General features: G+C 39.7%; 1 protein-coding gene across 2 annotated transcripts in view; it reads right to left on the reverse strand.

The window, feature by feature from the left end:
- TEX10 (testis expressed 10) overlaps positions 1-17,612 on the reverse strand; it is a 63,615-nt gene that overhangs the window by 31,269 nt on the left and 14,734 nt on the right. Inside the window, exons 7-10 of one of the 2 annotated variants that reach the window (XM_059836153.1) lie at positions 16,530-16,768; positions 11,103-11,238; positions 4,783-4,955; positions 4,064-4,241 (exon numbers count right to left, since the gene is read on the reverse strand). In XM_059836153.1, the coding sequence (XP_059692136.1) occupies positions 4,064-4,241; positions 4,783-4,955; positions 11,103-11,238; positions 16,530-16,768 (726 nt within the window). Of the gene's footprint in view, positions 1-4,063; positions 4,242-4,782; positions 4,959-11,102; positions 11,239-16,529; positions 16,769-17,612 lie in introns of both variants that reach the window. The other variant, XM_059836152.1, reaches the window with a different exon arrangement.

The raw sequence follows: 17,612 nt of genomic DNA on the forward strand, positions 1-17,612 counted from the left end.
TCAACAGCGTTTTACACACATGGTTCGCCCTCCTTCCCAGGCTTATTTGCCTAACAATGCCAATTTGTCAGCCATTCCCCATTATCACAGTTTACAGACTATCGTTCTTTGTCTGCTCTCCTTTAAACTCAATCCACTGTGTCCACATCATTATCTAAAAGCAAGCCACAAAACTGGACACAATAATCCAGCTTGGCTTTTCTGATAAGAGATGGAAAATTAGTTCATGTATCCCATGTGCAATGACAGGTTATAAAGCTCGTAAAGCCCAGCTAAAGTTCAGATCTAGAAGAGCTACTACTGTTTCCTTAACTGTACAACTTCATTTCCCAAGGAAAAAGATGTATCAGACTCTTCTGTTCTTGAGAAGTTAATAGTTACTTACCTCCCTACCTTTGCATGCTTAAGTTGCCAAAGAAACTTTTTGACTGCCCCCTCAGCAGCCACTAACACTTCTGACATCATCTCGGTTCTCTAATTCTTTAAGGGATCCTAGGATGAAGTTTTTAGGATAAAAAAGTCTACAGTTGCGATAAGAAAAAAAAAGTAGTCCTTCACAAAATAGATTTCACCTATATATTAAGAAGCTGAGCCACAGCTAAAAAAAAAAAAATCTGTCATTGATAAGCCCTTTAAAACTTCCACAGTTTTTAAGCTGGCTATATATGTGAGAATACATTTTCAATGCTGTTGCATTCACCTTGTCTATTGAAAGATTCATTTCAATATTTCCAAGGACTTGCAATTATTTTCAGATGAGTTTCTAAAGAAAACTTACCAAGTTTCTGTTTTTAACATTGATTCCTCTCAATGAAGTGGGAACAACCTCATCAGAGAAAAACAATGCTCAGTCAAGAGTACTATCTCTTTTCCAAGTTTCATCAGAACTTACAATCTTCCAGAAAGAACTGTTAGGGCTTATCAATACAAGAAACTGCACTAGTATAACTTTGTCAGTACTTTTTTTTCATCCAGTTATTTCAGATTGACTTCTTGGGTAGATAATCCACAACCTTTGAATCCAACTTAGTTTAAAACATGTTCCAAATGCCATACATTAAAATCAAAATACTTTCTTTGCACCTCTAAAAAATGAGAATTTGCTCCTCCTCCTCTGTTGTCAAGATGTAACCTACTTCTGGTGAGAAAACCGCTCTACATCTTCTGCCAAAAGATCAAATGCCCACAGCCCACCTGCAGCTTTCTGATAATCTTTAGAAAACAGTTATACTATTACTATAAAAAAATCCCACACTGAAAAAACAGTAAGATCTAAAAAGGAAATAAGCACCTCAGTGCTTATTACTGACTTTAGTTCTTAGAATGACTGTCTTTGAATTTGTTATGGTTTGCCACTAAATCTCCAGTATATGGCAGAGAACTTTTCTTTTTTAAAAGTAAAATTTGAGGTCCACCTTCCAGAAACTAGACAGAATTCCATTTTTATAGTGTTAATGCATTATATATATGATATTATAAATTTCACCACCATCACTTCATACATTAGTCACCTTATTCACATGTTACACAGCTAATATGAACAGGCCTGTATTTAACAGTACATTGTGCCGTATCATATTTTAATAAAAAAAGTTTAAGTTCCAAAAAGCATTAAGAAAAAACTCACTTTAAGCATAATTCATATAAGCTTAATTCCTGCTTATTTATCCAAGGTTAAACAATATTGAGCAAGGAGAATCTCCATCCTTTACTAGATGCAGGAGAACAACATTGTCACCAAGGGTGAGGAAAAGGCTGAGGTACTTAATGCCTTCTTTGCCTCAGTCTTTAATAGCCGGACCAGGTATCCTCAGGGTATCCAGCTCCCTGAGCTGGAAGACAAGGATGGAGAGCAAAATAAACTCCCCATGATCCAGGAGGAAGCAGTTAACGACCTGCAATGCCACCTGGACACTCACAAGTCTATGGGGCCTGATGGCATCCACCCAAGGGTGCTGAGGGAGCTGGCAGAGGAGCTGGTTAACAGGGGAGGTCCCGGACGACTGGAGGCTTGCCAACGTGATGCCCATGTACAAGAAGGGCTGGAAGGAGGATCCAGGGAACTACAGGCCTGTCAGCCTGACCTCGGTGCCGGGGAAGATTATGGAGAGGTTCATCCTGAGGGCGCTCACGGGGCATGTGCAGGACAACCAAGGGATCAGGCCCAGCCAGCACGGGTTCATGAAGGGCAGGTCCTGCTTGACCAACCTGATCTCCTTCTATGACCAGGTGACCCACCTAGTGGGTGAGGGAAAGGCTGTGGATGTTGTCTACCTGGACTTCAGTAAAGCCTTTGACACTGTCTCCCACAGCATTCTCCTGGAGAAGCTGGCGACTCGTGGCTTAGACAGGTGCACTCTTTGCTGGGTAAAAAACTGGCTGGACAAGCCCAGAGAGTTGTGAATACAGTGAAATCCAGTTGGTGGCCGGTCACAAGTGGTGTCCCCCAGGGCTCAGTTTTGGGGCCTGTCTTGTTTAACATATTTATTGATGATCTGGATGAGGGGATTGACTGCACCCTCAGCAAGTTTGCAGATGACACCAGGTTAGGCAGGAGTGTTGATCTGCTCGAGGGTAGGAAGGCTCTGCAGAGGGATCTGGACAGTCTGGATGGATGGGCCCAGGCCAACTGTATGAGGTTCAACAAGGCCAAGTGCCGGGTCCTGCACTTGGGTCACAACGACCCCATGCAACGCTACAGGCTTGGGGACAAGTGGCTGGAAAGCTGCCCTGCAGAAAAGGACCTGGGGGTGTTGATTGACAGCCAGCTGAATATGAGCCAGCAGTGTGCCCAGGTGGCCAAGAAGGCCAATGGCATCCTGGCCTGTATCAGAAATAGTGTGGCCAGCAGGAGTAGGGAGGTGATCGTGCCCCTGTACTCGGCGCTGGTGAGACCACACCTCGAATACTGTGTTCAGTTTTGAGCCCCTCACTACAAGAAGGACATTGAGGTGCTGGAGTGTGTCCAGAGAAGGGCAACAAAGCTGGTGAGGGGTCTGGAGCACAAGTCTTATGCGGAGCAGCTGAGGGAACTGGGGTTGTTCAGTCTGCAGAAGAGGAGGCTGAGGGGAGACCTCATCGCTCTCTACAATTACCTGAAAGGGGGTTGCAGAGAGGTGGGTGTTGGTCTCTTCTCCCAAGTGACGAGTGACAGGACAAGAGGAAATGGCCTCAAGTTCTGCCAGGGGAAGTTAAGACTGGATATTAGGAAAAATATCTTTACTGAGAGAGTGGTGAAACACTGGAAATAGCTGCCCAGGGAGGTGGTGGAGTCACCATCACTGGAGGTGTTCAAGGAATGTGTGGACATGGCATTGCGGGACATGGTTTAATGGGCATGGTGATGTTCGTTGATGGTTGGACTTGATCTTACAGGTCTTTTCCAACCTTAGTGATTCTGTGATTAATGGAGAAAAGCAAGTATATTTTTTCCAGAAGCAGCAAAGCAAAACACCTTTGTGAAATCCCAGCAAGCCTTCCACTCACTTCAGTGGGACAGCAGCCTCTCTCCCTGACTTCAGAGGCAAACTTAACCTCTTTCAAGCCAGGGCAAGAACAACAAGAGCGTGAATAATTTCTAACAAGACACTTTGCCTAGAAACTATGATTTGGCTATTTAAGTCTGGTAATTATAGGAAAAGTGAGTTTCAAAAATTTGGAAGAAAGCAGAACATGAGAATACACACTGGTTGGCTACTTTTCACTACAAACAGTGTCAGGTCAAAGTATTTACAAGGAAAAGCTGCAATCAATGGCAGAACAAAGACCACCGGTGATGACGTTCTGGGTAGAGGGTGCTCAATAACATGTAGCCTTACAGGTAACCAATATGATTTTGTTATCAAGCACTGGAGAAAATCGGTCAGTGTAAAGACAGAGTCGAAGTGAAAGGCTAGCAGTAAAGTTTGACGGAAGCATTAACTTTCTTCACAATGCCAATTCTTGCACGCTGTATTGATTTTTTTTGTGCAAAGCAGTAACAGAGTTCACCCTTAATGAACAGATGCTCACACTTTTTTTTTTTTAAAAAACAGCGAACTAAGATGCACATTCACCGTCGTACCTCATGTGCAGTATCCCGATGAGCGTAGCCGCCAGCTCGGAGGACATCCTGCCCATAATGCAGCAGCGGCTGAGGCAGGCGAGCAGGCTGGCGGGCAGGCAGGGCAGGAAGTACACCAGCTGCACCAGCCGCCGCTGGGCCTCGGCCGGCAGCAGGACCAGGGTGCCATCTAGCGGATCTACCGGCACACGGAGAGGGAATCACAATGCTGGCATTCCAATTCTTTTTAAAAGACACAAAAAACGTTGCGCTTCCTAACAATTCCACAGCACAAGCATCTCATGCAAAGCAGTGTAACAATCCTGCAGTCACCCCTCCACCTCCCTAACTACTATTTAGTTAAGAGCCTACAGCACTTGCTGAAGGGAGGACAATATAACTAACACTGAAGAGAAGGGGGGGGGGGGGGGGGGGAGAAAACAAAAGAAAAAAGGAGAAGCAATACTACCAGAAACAGATTTCACAAAAACTGAAGCTTCTAGTCTGTCAGATTAAAGTCCTGCTAACTTGAACTAAAGATTTTCATCTTTTTACTAGCCTTTAGTAAATGACACACAGAATTCATTTTAACCTTTACTATCAGGGACTGAACCAATCTCTGCCCCCGCCCCACACACATGGACTTTATGCTCACCTCGGAAATACCAGTATTTTCCACGTATTGCAACCTCCCTGCCACGTGATGGACAAAATTCATTACACTGTACTGTAAGTCTTACCATATATTCGAGCAGCAGTGGCTTGTAAACTTTGTAATAATTCCTTGTTCGAACGAGAAGCAGCAGAATGAATGATATCAATCAGCTGATTTGAAAGCTCAGGGTTTCTCAAGCCAAGCAGAGCAAGTTGCTGTGGTAAGCCAGCCAACCAGCGAGACAAAACTTTACTTCGACTTCTAAAGAAAGAGGGAAAATTAGTTGGGGGCAAAAAACCCAAAACAACAAAACACCCACAAACTTACTCTTTCCAGTCTTGACTAAGTTGCTTTAATGTCAGGTTCAATTAAATTACAATCAACTGCAATACTGTAATTTGCTAAGAATATTTCACCAGATCTGAGCACATTGGGGTGCTACTGGAGTTACCTCAGAAGTATTTATTTGATCCATAGGTTTTGCGCTGCATATTTTCAACACTTTCTGAAAGTATTTTTGTCAACTGACTGTATGCTGGCAAAGCAACTTTTCCATTTATCATTATCAGTTTATATTTAATGAGTTGAGTCAGGCTAAAAAACCACGAGATTATTACACCCTGAATAATACTGAACCCCCAAATCAAGCTACTACTGTTTACACTAGACTTTTAAATTCAGTTACATCTTTGCTGATGTCTTGCTTGTCTTAAAGTAGAATGAGAAACTAGAATTGGTTGCTTTAAATAGGAGTTGATAAACTTGGTTTAACTTTCTTTCCCTGTTCAACTGCTACAGTAAATCAACTATTTACGTCAACCATAACCAAGTTTCTCCCCCCGTCCCCTCCCCAAGATCCAAACCACTTTTTTTGTTTTTCAGGCATAGTTTCATTTCTTACCAGGAGTGATGATTGGGGGGGGGGGGAAAGCAACAATATTAAAAATGAGATCTAAAAATGTAAACAAAGGTGTTCAAAATGAAGTCTATATTTACATTTTTTTTCTGAAAAAATTAACTTGGGTGATTAGAGACTACTGTTTTCCCTCTATTTTATTATATTTCTTTTTATATTACTTATAAAGAGTAATTACTGAATTATTGTAATGAAGGTTTTCAGCTAGGTCTTTTAAAAATTTACTTTAGAATTTGGAAAGTGTTAGTAAAGTGCAATTTAATAGTTCACACTAATTAAAGCATTCCTGAATCCCATTTATAGTTTTACCACTGAATTCCTATGGCACACAGGCAAATTACTTCAAACGTGGCTCTCCTAAAGGTGCTACTATTAAAAGACTTAATAGATCTGCTACCTCCGTATATTCAAAACTACACCAAAAACTTTAGGGACCGAACCAAATTCTTACTCTATGCACAAGCTATACAGAGATAATACAGTAATTTATTTCCCCCTGAACATCAACACAGATAATTACTAAGCTGCACACTCCAAATGTAGAAAACACGATAGAAAGGAAGCATAAGGGACAACTGGAAGAATAATTTAGTCAAATTTGCAGGATTAGCAATTAGAAAAGGAAACAACAAAAAAAGCCCAACACAATGAAGACATGTCAAGAGATAAAATTTCTACTGTGACTTTTTAAAGCAGAAACCGCACGTCAAGCGCTCTGTTTCAAAATTTAATGGTTGAGCCCTTAAGGTTAGCTTTCACAGTACAGTTCCACTAACCTACCAATTCACTCCTGCCAAAGCCAGACACAGCATTACGGGTATGGCCTCACCAGTACTGACCAAAGACAGATACGAATTTTAGTCAATCTGCTGGCCGTGTTCCTCCTAACATAACCCACAGCAGTTTGCCTTACACTTATGGTGGGAATGCACTGTTAACTTACATTCGGCTTGGCATATACTGTGTGCCTTTTTTTTTTTTTACTATTGCTGCTGCTCAGCAAGCAAGGTATTAAGAAAGCGTACTGTGTCAAACACTCTCCCGTTGTCCATGCAGCCACTCATCACAGAAGGTTATCATGCTGGTAAAGCATGATTTGCTCTTACATACATCGCAACTTGTTCTTGATTATCTGCTTGTCCCTTACGTGTTCAGAAATTAATTCCAAGCTAAGAGGCTGCATGATCTTTCCGGGGACTGAGCTGAGGCTCATCAGCCTGAAATTTCCCAGATTCTCTTCAAGATAGGTTAGTAACAGTCTTTTTCCAGTCACACAGAACCTGCTACAGTCACCATGGTTTTTCATGGACAACAAACAATGGCCTTTCATATAAGACAACTTTTTCAGCCTCCCTGCATACTTATCTGGGCCACAGATTTCACTACATTGGGCTGATCAGATTCTTCACTTGCTAAATTTAAAGAGGCTTTTCTTTACATAAGATCTTATTTGCCCTGCTGGAATGTCTAGCTTTCTATTGACTTTATCCAGAGCCTCAAGGAAGCACAACTGAGGCATTTCGGTAAATTTAAACATCAGCGTAAGGAATCCATAGCTTAGGTTGCCCCTGCAGCTCTTCTGATTTGGGCATTCTTGGGCATAAGTAACTACAGATAAAGTCAACTGAATGAGGTATCAAATGATCTTGTTCAAACGTTGTAATACTTCTATGTATCTTCTGCTACAGTGTAGTATCTTTAAAAATAACACACTTGTTTCTTCCACAACCTTAGCACACAGGCAGCATATAGAAGGAGAAAGATTAGTCACAGGATTATTGTTTGCAACTGCCTGGTTGAATTTGACATTAAAAAAAATCCTGTTAGTTGCTAAGTGCATCAATTTTTGTTTTGTACAAATATACCTCTTCCCTCTTCTACCATTCCCTCAGGTATTCCTTCTGGTTTGTTTCTCATTTCCTCTGTTCCAGTAATGCTTCTGAACGACGTATCACCAGAAAGTTTCTATTGTCATGCTCCTGCTTGTGTGCTGATCATTAATGATTACATGTTTAGCTCCAAGAGAGCTCTGAGGAACTGTATAAGCAGACTCTCTCCAATTTTACCACTTTTACCACTCCCACTGTTGTCACCTAGGTACTGTATCCCACTGTACACATTCCTATTCTTTAAGTGAGATGCCATCTTTTATACCAAATCCAGATTGCATTACCTGCCTTTAAAGGTAATAGTTGAAGTTCTTACTATCTGCATTTTCACACACCAGTTCTCTCAAGTCTCTCGAATAAAATCTACCTAATCCCCTTGTTTTGCATTCATTTGACAGCATTCAACTCTATTTTGTTTACAGAACTCTTGTTTCATTATCTGAGGACTCTGACCGTCCCTTGTGTTTGACAGCAATTATATTAATCTTTATTGAAAAATGTGACAAGATATTTATATTGAAGGACAACCTGAATTAATCCTAATTTCAGACCCACTTCCTCCCTTATTCTATAGTGCGATGGTGAAGAAGCTTTTGCTATTTTCACATCCTACGAAAAAAATAATTCAGCTTGACATTTAGGAATTGCTATTTCTAACCTGCTTCTCAGAAAAATCGGAATGAAACCAGTTTGCTTACCAATTCCTTTTTTCCCATTCTCTTTAAGTGCTGTTTACCATAAATACCCCCTAAAAGCTGGTCAGGAAACAGTAAAAACACTTGGACAAGCTCTTCCCTAGCCTAAGACAAATTTCATTTGTATTTATGACTTGGTTCTCCAGACCTCCTTCTCCATTCCAATTAATGGGCCTGTTCATACTTCAGGAAACTTCACTAATTAGGTTTTTTCTTTCCTTTAAACATTTTGGTGCTGAGCTTTAAAACTTGACAACCTCCATTATAGATGTGCTGTTATTTATCCTCTCTAGCTCAAACTGAAACAATCATATAGACTAATACTATCTTTTGGGGGCTACAACTTCTGTGACACCCTGGCTTATCAAATGAAGTATCATTTATAAACCAAAAACATTTCATCAGCTTACTACTAAAGTGATGATTACATGAAAGAAGCTGTTGAGTGTAAATCAAGAAGTTCAAAGTAGGTCTTTGAAGGTGTCAACAAGAGTAGCATAATGATGATAAAAATTATTTCATTTTCAAAAGACCTGACAAAATCATTCAACAAAAACTTTTTAAGGAAACTAAGTACCCATGACATAAGAGGGAAGGGCCTTGCATAGACAGATCATGTTTAACAGCAGGAAAAGCCTGGAGAAGAGACAGCTCAAGTGGGTGAGGTGGAGGTAGCCTCAACAGAGGTCTCAAATCATTTGACATAAAAATGGTGGATGGGAATAAAATGTTTGCTTTCTCTTCCCACAGAGGAAGTGGGTGCTGGTATCAAACGAAGCTAGAAGGAGCCAGGATCAAAACAAACAGAAGAGAGTTGGTCTTCAGACAACTAAGCTTTGTCATTCCTTGCCAGAGGATACTGCAGTTGCTCTTGATTTAGACCGGTTCAAGGAACGACCAGAAAAGCTCATGGAAAAGACATCCACTGAGTGATACTAACACACAAGTTCTGCACAGTGAGGAAGTACAACCTTCAAATGGTTGGAAGCTTAGTGTACTATGGAAAAGTAATTCTTGCCTTCTTCCTATAGCATCTCACATAGGCCAGTGTTGAAGGCAGGCTGTGAGACTAAGTAGCCTTTTAAGTCTCTACCAGTATATATATGCATATGTGCGCATGTATACATACACACACATACACATTGTATATGAATACATTCACACAATGACTACGCATATGTGTATAGCAATTAGGGGTGAAGATAACTAACATCAAGAACAAAATATTCATTCTGAACCTTGTAATAAATCAATCAAGTTTTCTTTCACAGGGCAACAATATGCCAAAAGCTTCTACCTAGCCTTTGAATTAGATACACCTAAAAAATAAACAGCTTCACTTAAATGTCCTTGGACAATGTTCCAACATGAATTCTGCTCCTCTTAGACTGTTCTTGACAAGCTTCTGAGGAAAAAAAAATTTAAAAAACTGAGAAGAGCAGTCACAGGAGGGCTGAAGGAGCTACGACGTCAAACTGAATGGAATAGCATGAACGTCATCCAGGATCTACTGCGCAGTCCACATCTTGAAGAAATGAAAAAAACTACTTGTTTCTAAAGGAAAGAAATGGATCAGTACAGTACACAAACATTATGTCGTCTTAAAATCTCTTGTCAGACATAAGTGCAATTATCCTTTTTGCAAAGAATTTTTGAGATTTTATTCTTCTGTTACTAAAAATGTCACAATTCCATGTTGAAGACTAAGAGGAACAGCAGGAAAACTACTGCTATTTGTGATGTCTAAAGATAGAAAGTTAAAGCTTTCTAGATAGTTAGATGAGCACATGAGACTGGATGAAATGCTCAAGACTTCCAGGTAAGTACCGAAAACAGTGGTTATGTAACCTCCGGGAAATTAGTCAGTATTAAAAAGATCTCTTTTTCACTCTGGGAGAAAAGAGGAGGAAAATGGTATATTCCCTAGCCTCTTCCCTGTCTTTCAAATTCCCTATACGCTTTATAATATTCATAGGGTAGTGTTAGATATTGCTGGCTGTAGATCTAATGACACGTACTCAGGCTTTACCACAGTACAAAATTTAACAAAGCAAAGGAATTGCACAAGAGAACAATTTTTCCAAAGCTTGACTCTGCTAGTGGATACCAGTACTTCTGGGGGCTCTGGTTTGATTTTTACCTAGTGGCAAAAACAGGTATCATGGGTATGATCTTATGCACCTTTGCAGTTCTCAAATGAGGTAGGATTAATGCAGCCTGAGCTGTATTTAAGGATTTTACATAGCTGGAACTGGATGACTTGGATGAAAAATACCTTCTGGAAAAAGTTAAGAGTTGGCGGCAATTTGGACAAATCTTACAATGAAAAAGTGCAGTAAGAGCAATATAGAGAATAATCTCCTCTTACTTGAAGAAAGTCAGATATCTAACAGATGCATGAATCTGGGAACACAAAAGGACAGAACATTTTCTTAAATCTAGTCTCTGTAGCACCACGCACCCAAAACAATAAAAGAATACTTTTCTTAAAGAAAGTAAGTACAAAAGACTAGACATGCACTACCAGAACCACCAAAGGCACTAAGTCACAAGTCCATGACCTCAGGCTGAAGTAATGGAAATGCTCCATGGCTATAGCTACACAATCTTGACACAACTACTGACCACCACACAGTCAGTAACAATGAGCTTGCAGCAATGTACTTCAAGTTAAATTTCAAATCGTTAAGCTCTATCTAGTACTTACGTTAAGAAAAAAGACAACTAAGCTAATACACATCTCAATCTCACAACTCTCAGACAACCTAAACTTTCAAATTTCAGTGACAGTGTCAAGACAGATTCAGAATGAAGTTTTATAAGATCTACATAGAAATTCAGTATTCTAACTTTTGAAATAAATATACTATCTTGAAATGAGAAAGAATACATAAATGTTTTTTACCTGATTCTTTGAGTCCTCAAATCTTCTTTTTGGTAAACTCTGCTAAAAAATTTCAAAAGCAATGTACGAACAGGAAACAGGAGATTCCTTTGCTGGTATAGTGTATATACTGCTTTTATCAAGGGTTCTGTTGCCACTAGAAAGAAAATATATAAAAACTTCAAGTAGTGCTTTTCTTAACGTTCTTATTTTATGCATACATACACCCATGAGCTATAATCTCTATATGCAACTATCTACATTTAACTCCACAGGGAAGTACCAAAATGTTTTAAAACAACTACTGGATAAACTTCTAAACCATTTAAACAACACCTTCTTGTGTAGCTTGTGAAAGAGACACACGAATGAAGAGAGACCACATATAAGTGAAAACTTCAGACTTTCCTAACGACAAGACGGTGCAGAGGTTGCAACATAGCTGAGAACCAATAAAATCCTGCTTTCCACTGCTATCTTCCACATCCTTTTCCATTAGTGCAGTAACCTCACACCAATCTTCTCTTTTACTCCTCACCTATGCTCACCCAAACCTCACTGTCACAAGTGCCTTCAGTTCTCTCTATACCATCCCTTTCTCCCTGCCACACACACCAACCTTATCAGCCCTCCATGTCTTTGAACCAGCTGGCTCCAAATCACATTTGCTGATTAACCAGAAAATACACACCTCGAGAGGCCACTGGCAAGCCACTACAAAGAGAACTGCCAAACTCGCATTGCAACCTTTTCTTCTCTGAAGCTCTTGTCAGCTATATGTTATCGCCAGACTTAAGGGTAGAACTTTCATACATTGTTTTATGTTAAAGTTGGCTAAAACCAGCCAGCAAGTGCAGAAGTTAGTACAGTAGACTGAGAAACAGACCAAACATCATCTTTGGAAACCAGATTAAACCACCGGATGTAAAAATTAACAAAGAGTGAAAAAAAAATAATCATACTAATACCTGAATTCAGAGAAGACAAGCCTGGAAAGAATGGGGAAGCATCTGAAAAGTGAAGAGATATATGGAGGGTATAAGACCTGACTCAATTTGCCTCAGAAGAGCTTGGGGTCCCAATCAATTCATTTCTGTCAAAATATACTTAAGTAGCTGCAATCACTTCATTATTTTCATAAACCAAGACTGGGAAACCTTTGCCTTTCCATTCAGGTGTAGAGACCAGTCTTAGTAAGTTACGTATTCAAAAACATATAGTTTTGTGTTCCACACTGAACAGAGCTACTTCTGCCCACAGTGACAAGAATGCTCCATGCTAAAAATTATGCCGGATCCAGTCAGGGGCTGGTTTTCATCAGTAAAACCCTTATCAGGGAACATATTTAAGTTATCATATAGGGATTCTCACTAAAAGACACACTATAAAAAGCACCTGAAATGGCATGGTGTGACAGATGCACAAACGAGTGGTAATTTGGTACAGGGTCCAAAGGAGGTAAAGGCCTAAGCCATTAATGGACTAAGAACTCCTCTAGTTTCAATCTGTTATCTGTAAACCCACAAAGGAGCAGAGTGATACCGTGAGCATCGATGCGTATGAGCCTGGAACACTGATCATGCAATTAACACAAGAGTAGTGGGTGGCTTTTCCAAGACTCATTTATCAAGGAACAAAGAAAGTTGAGGGTACAAGGAGTCTCATGCATACCTTTCCCATCGCATGCAATTTGACTACGAGCCAACCACTTTATTCCATAAATATGACAGCCTAAGTGAGCCTTCTTTGAGCCCTCCCTGCTAGGCAGTGTGACTGCATGGCGGTGATCTCCCCTTGAGCTAGGACACCTCTCAAGATTGCTCCTCGAGGCAGAGACCTTTTACCAATGGTAGATCTTTGGTAAGCGACCACTATCGTGCATAACCTTGTAGTACGGTAACTTTGATTTGTGCCTTGGTAACTTTGAATCATTGTTCAAATGACTGTGCCATATAGTAATAGAGTGAACCTTGCCATAGAACTTTGTTAAGTTGCACTTCTACAACATCGTATTAAAACCACTTTTGCTAATAGCTTCGATGGTGATTCTTTAAGCGATCTAAATCACTCATTCGCGACACATGGTCATGCTCAAGCATAATGCGGAGAGCCATTTAGAATTTGAAATCTAACATTTGTCAACAGAAAAATACATTAAATATTAGAATGGATTTTAATGAAGATAAACTATTAAGTTCTTTTCATTGCATCAGGAGCATCAACTTATTCAACTCACATACTCTTCAGGTGAAGATTCATCTTGGACAGTGTTCCTTAAACAGAACACTTGCTTATTCTTAACTGAATAACAGTTATACCTTTATGTAGTTTTTAGCTAATTAATGAACTGTTAACTGAACAGATATAATAAGAAAAAAATAGAATGTTCAGCCACCTTCCAATAACCCTCTGTGGTACATTTAGTAAAGCAGGTCCTACTATCTGAATTGCTTCATCTGAACAGGCCAAGTTTAAAAACAGAAGCAATTTAAAAATGTATTCTTAAAAAGTAGTATTTAAAAGGTCCACATTATAGAGACTTCCAAAATGCTGTCAAAGTCCTCATGATTTTTAACATATTTCAGTTTCAATTGGCATATGGCAAGCCTCCTTCTGAAGTGACTGAATGTGCTCTCTTCGTTACTCAAAGAAAATTTATCAGAAATATAACTAGCAGGCAAGCTACTGCTAAAGTCATACCTGAGAGATGCAAGAAAAAAGCAGACCTCCTAATTACAGAGAGCAGATCCAGAGTTTGATCTTACAACGGAGAGAATCTTCAGATGTCACAGCTTGAAGCCCTTCTAGACAACCACAAAAAAGGTGCATTTCACCCCTGCATAAATAGCTACTCAAAATAGGCAAAATGCGACCCTGAAAAATGCTACTGCAAAGATACCACTGTGCTTTTGTGGCATAATCCACAGGATGTTGACTATGGTCTTATTTAATCTCTCATTCATTACCTCTTTGTTTTTTCTATCTAAATTTCCCCTCATTTCCATTGTGTTCTAAGAAAATTTTGATTGTAATGGTTCATTTCTCCTTTTGCATTGTCTTCTAAAGAAGAAATACCCTTCCTGGTCCTTAATCTCAATGTCAGATAGGTTTTAAACAAATCAGAGTTGTATTTTTTATATGTACCATCTTTATTGTGTCAGATGATACTACTGCAAAAGTTCAGAATTTCTGCAGCACCACCAAAAAAAAAAAAGGAAGGAAGCTTTTCTTCTTCCACAGAATCACGTAACGGTTGAGGTAGGAAGGGACCTCTGGAGGTCACCTGGTCCAACATCCCTGCTAAAGCAGATCAGGTAGATCTGGCTGTCCAGGACCACGTCCAGACAGATTCTGAATATCTCCAAGGATGGAGATTCCACAACCTCTCTGGGCAACCTGTGCCAGTAGTCAGTCACTCTCACAGTGAAAAAGGGTGTTCCTGATGTTCAGACAGCATCTCCTGTGTTTCAGTTTGTGCCCATTGCCTTGTCTTGTCACTGGACACCACTAAGAAGAGCCTGGCTCCTTCCTCTTTGCAGGTATTTACACACATTGATGAGATGCCCCCCGAGCCTTCTCTTCTCCAGACAGAACAGTCCCAGCTCTCTCAGCCTTTCCTCATAGGAGAGATGCTCCAGTGTATTCATCATCTTCATGGCCCTTCACTGGACTCTCTCCACTATGTCCACGTCTCTCTTGTATTGGGGAGCCCAAAACTGCATACAGTACTCCCGGCATAGCCTCACCAGTGCAGAACAGAGGGGAAGGATCACCTCCCTCAACCTGCTGTCAACATTCCTCCTAATGCAGCCCAGGACACCACTGGCCTCCTTTGCCCCAAGGGCCCGTTGCGGGCTCATGTTTAACTTGACAGGAAAGGACCAGTCGGTCCTGGTGAACATGAAGCTGCTTTCCAGCTGGCCAGCCCCCAGGATATACAGATGCACGGGGCTGTTCCTCCCCAGGTGCAGGAATTCATACTTCTTCTTGCCCATTTCTCCAGCATGTCGAGGCTCTCTTTCCTCTACAGCTAGGAGACTAATTTTAATCTAACATCTAGTCAGGCTTTTAGTACTGCACAAGGATTATCTTGAAGGAATGAGATAAATTGTCCACACAAACAGATACAGATTCATTGAGGTAAAGAATTTCCTACTTGCAGTGAAATTCCTGAACCTTTACAGGATCAGCAGACAAGATCCATACACATTAATCTTCTGGAATTTCCTTTAAACTTGTTTTAAGCTTATTTATTTTCTACATTCTTGAAGAAAATTATTGCACTAAAATGGCTACTTTGGTTAGAAAAACACCAGCCATTATCCACTATCTGGTAAAAGTTTGGTAGACAAAAGGAAAAATCAGTATTTCACTACAAGGAAAAGCATGAAGTATCTGATTTAATAGTCTAACAATAGTTTGGAAACTACCTTCCCGAGTAGCAACTCTTCTGCTTTAGCTCAGCTAGTGAGACAGGCACATCTCTGACTGTAGACTATTATTTGCCTTCAACAGGAAGCTAAATTTTGAGTGCAGATAGGAATGATTACTTACTTTCTTTGTCATCAGGGACATAGCAATAGACAGATTCCTAATTAAAATGGATTTGGAAGGAGATACAACTAACTGCCAAAATATATTTGACGGACATTTGACATTTTTTCATCTTATAACACTAACAATGAAATCTGCTGCTAAGGGCAAACCATTTTCTATAAACTCTACTTGGCTGCGCGGCTGTGGAATTCACTTATACCAAACTGGTAAGACGCAATAGACCCCTGCCACCTTTAGACTTACTGAAAATTTTTTTTTTCTTAAAGAAGTCCTACATCAATCACTTAACAGACATGTCAACCAAGGTCTCATCTGGAACACAAACAAGTAGTACTTGAAAAGCAAAAAAAAAAAAAAAAAAAAAAAAAGCCAAACCAAAATACTGTACTGGTCCTGCAAGTCACAACTGGAAATATGTTTTCTCTCGGAAAAGGATTCAAATCAAACACACTGGAAAACATTCTACAGCAGCTTCCATCAGAATTATCTTGGCATTTCATGTCATCACAGAAATAAAATGGTCATCTGACAGTACTCAAGGGAGTCTACCAGCTATGTTAACCATTTTAAGTAAGGATTGGAATATTTATGTACCATGCATCTCTACATCCTAGTAATTATTTTTTTTTCAATGAGGAAAACTCATCTGCCCATTCAGAAGAATATCTTAAGATGTAAAACCAGTGTGAATCTAACAGCATTCTTAAAAATCAAGCAGTTTTCAATGCTACACACAGGGTTATGACCATGAAATTCAATTTACCTCTATAGACAAAATACATTATTATGTAACAACTAAGGATATAAGATGAAGCGACCTGAAAACACTGGAATAACTCAAGCTCTTTATCAGTGCATAATTTTGCTTTTCAGAAACTACTCATACCTTACCTTTGTTTTGCTGTATTTGCATTAGTCTCCAAGTCACACCAAGCAATCTGTTCACCTGCTTGCTATTCAGCTTGCTCCCATCCTGAAGAGTATCTGTCACAAATTTCCTTATCATGTCCAGCCAACCAGAATCCATCTGAAGCGTTGAAGTGCTTGCTAGTGAAACCATTATGTCACACAAGGTTAAGTTCAGTAAAAGATGGTCTACACTGTTTGAGGATGTCATACAATACTTGTTGCTAAGGGGGAGGGCGGAAAAGAGAAAAAAGGAAAGAGAGAGATTTCAAAAAAGTATTTTGTGCCTTTTAATATACATTACTTCGGTAGATATTACACTGTGTAGAAAAAAAATTCTAAGTGTTCAAGTTTTAAAGCCAATACGCATTTTTAAAGTCTTCATATTTGACATTTGAGTACTTGGAAATTTTTGTTCTGCCACCAAAATGTCTATTTCTCATACTTACGGTAGCAGCAACAACCAAAGCTCTGAATTGTATCTCTGTGGCTGGTTTCTCCTGTTTGACATTTTTACTCTGGCCTAGCAGCACTTTTAGATGACTGAAACCAGTAAAGGAAGGCTAAAAAAAAAAAATAATCCTTAGTTTCAGTCTCTTCTGTGTTTCTTCTGTGAGGAATCACATGGATTTTGTCATTATCACTCAATAACAAAAAGCACCATGAACAGCATAGAGAAATCCATTTATGTATTTTTTTTCCAAACTCATGTGGAATCAAAAACACATTTTTCACCATCACAATATTCTGCAGGACCATCCTGTTGCTCTACAGAAGTTTGAAAGACAAAATTAAGGCATATCAAGAAAGGAATCAAGGGTATTGCCACTTGACACGTAATGCTCGAACTTCTCTACTTGCTGATTAGTCACTCACAGTATACTAAAAAAAAGGCACAGCATTTATCTACAGAAAGCTGCACAATATGAATGCCTACATTCAGAACACAACACACAGCTGTGAAAACGAAATAACAAAAAGCACTTTAACCTGTGCTAACATAAGGTTAGCCTGTGAACCCTTGAGTTCACAGCCAACCATTACAATATGAGTAAATAAACCTCAACC

Source organism: Gavia stellata, chromosome 3 (genome assembly GCF_030936135.1).
Source record: "Gavia stellata isolate bGavSte3 chromosome 3, bGavSte3.hap2, whole genome shotgun sequence".
Taxonomy (NCBI): Eukaryota; Metazoa; Chordata; class Aves; order Gaviiformes; family Gaviidae; genus Gavia; species Gavia stellata.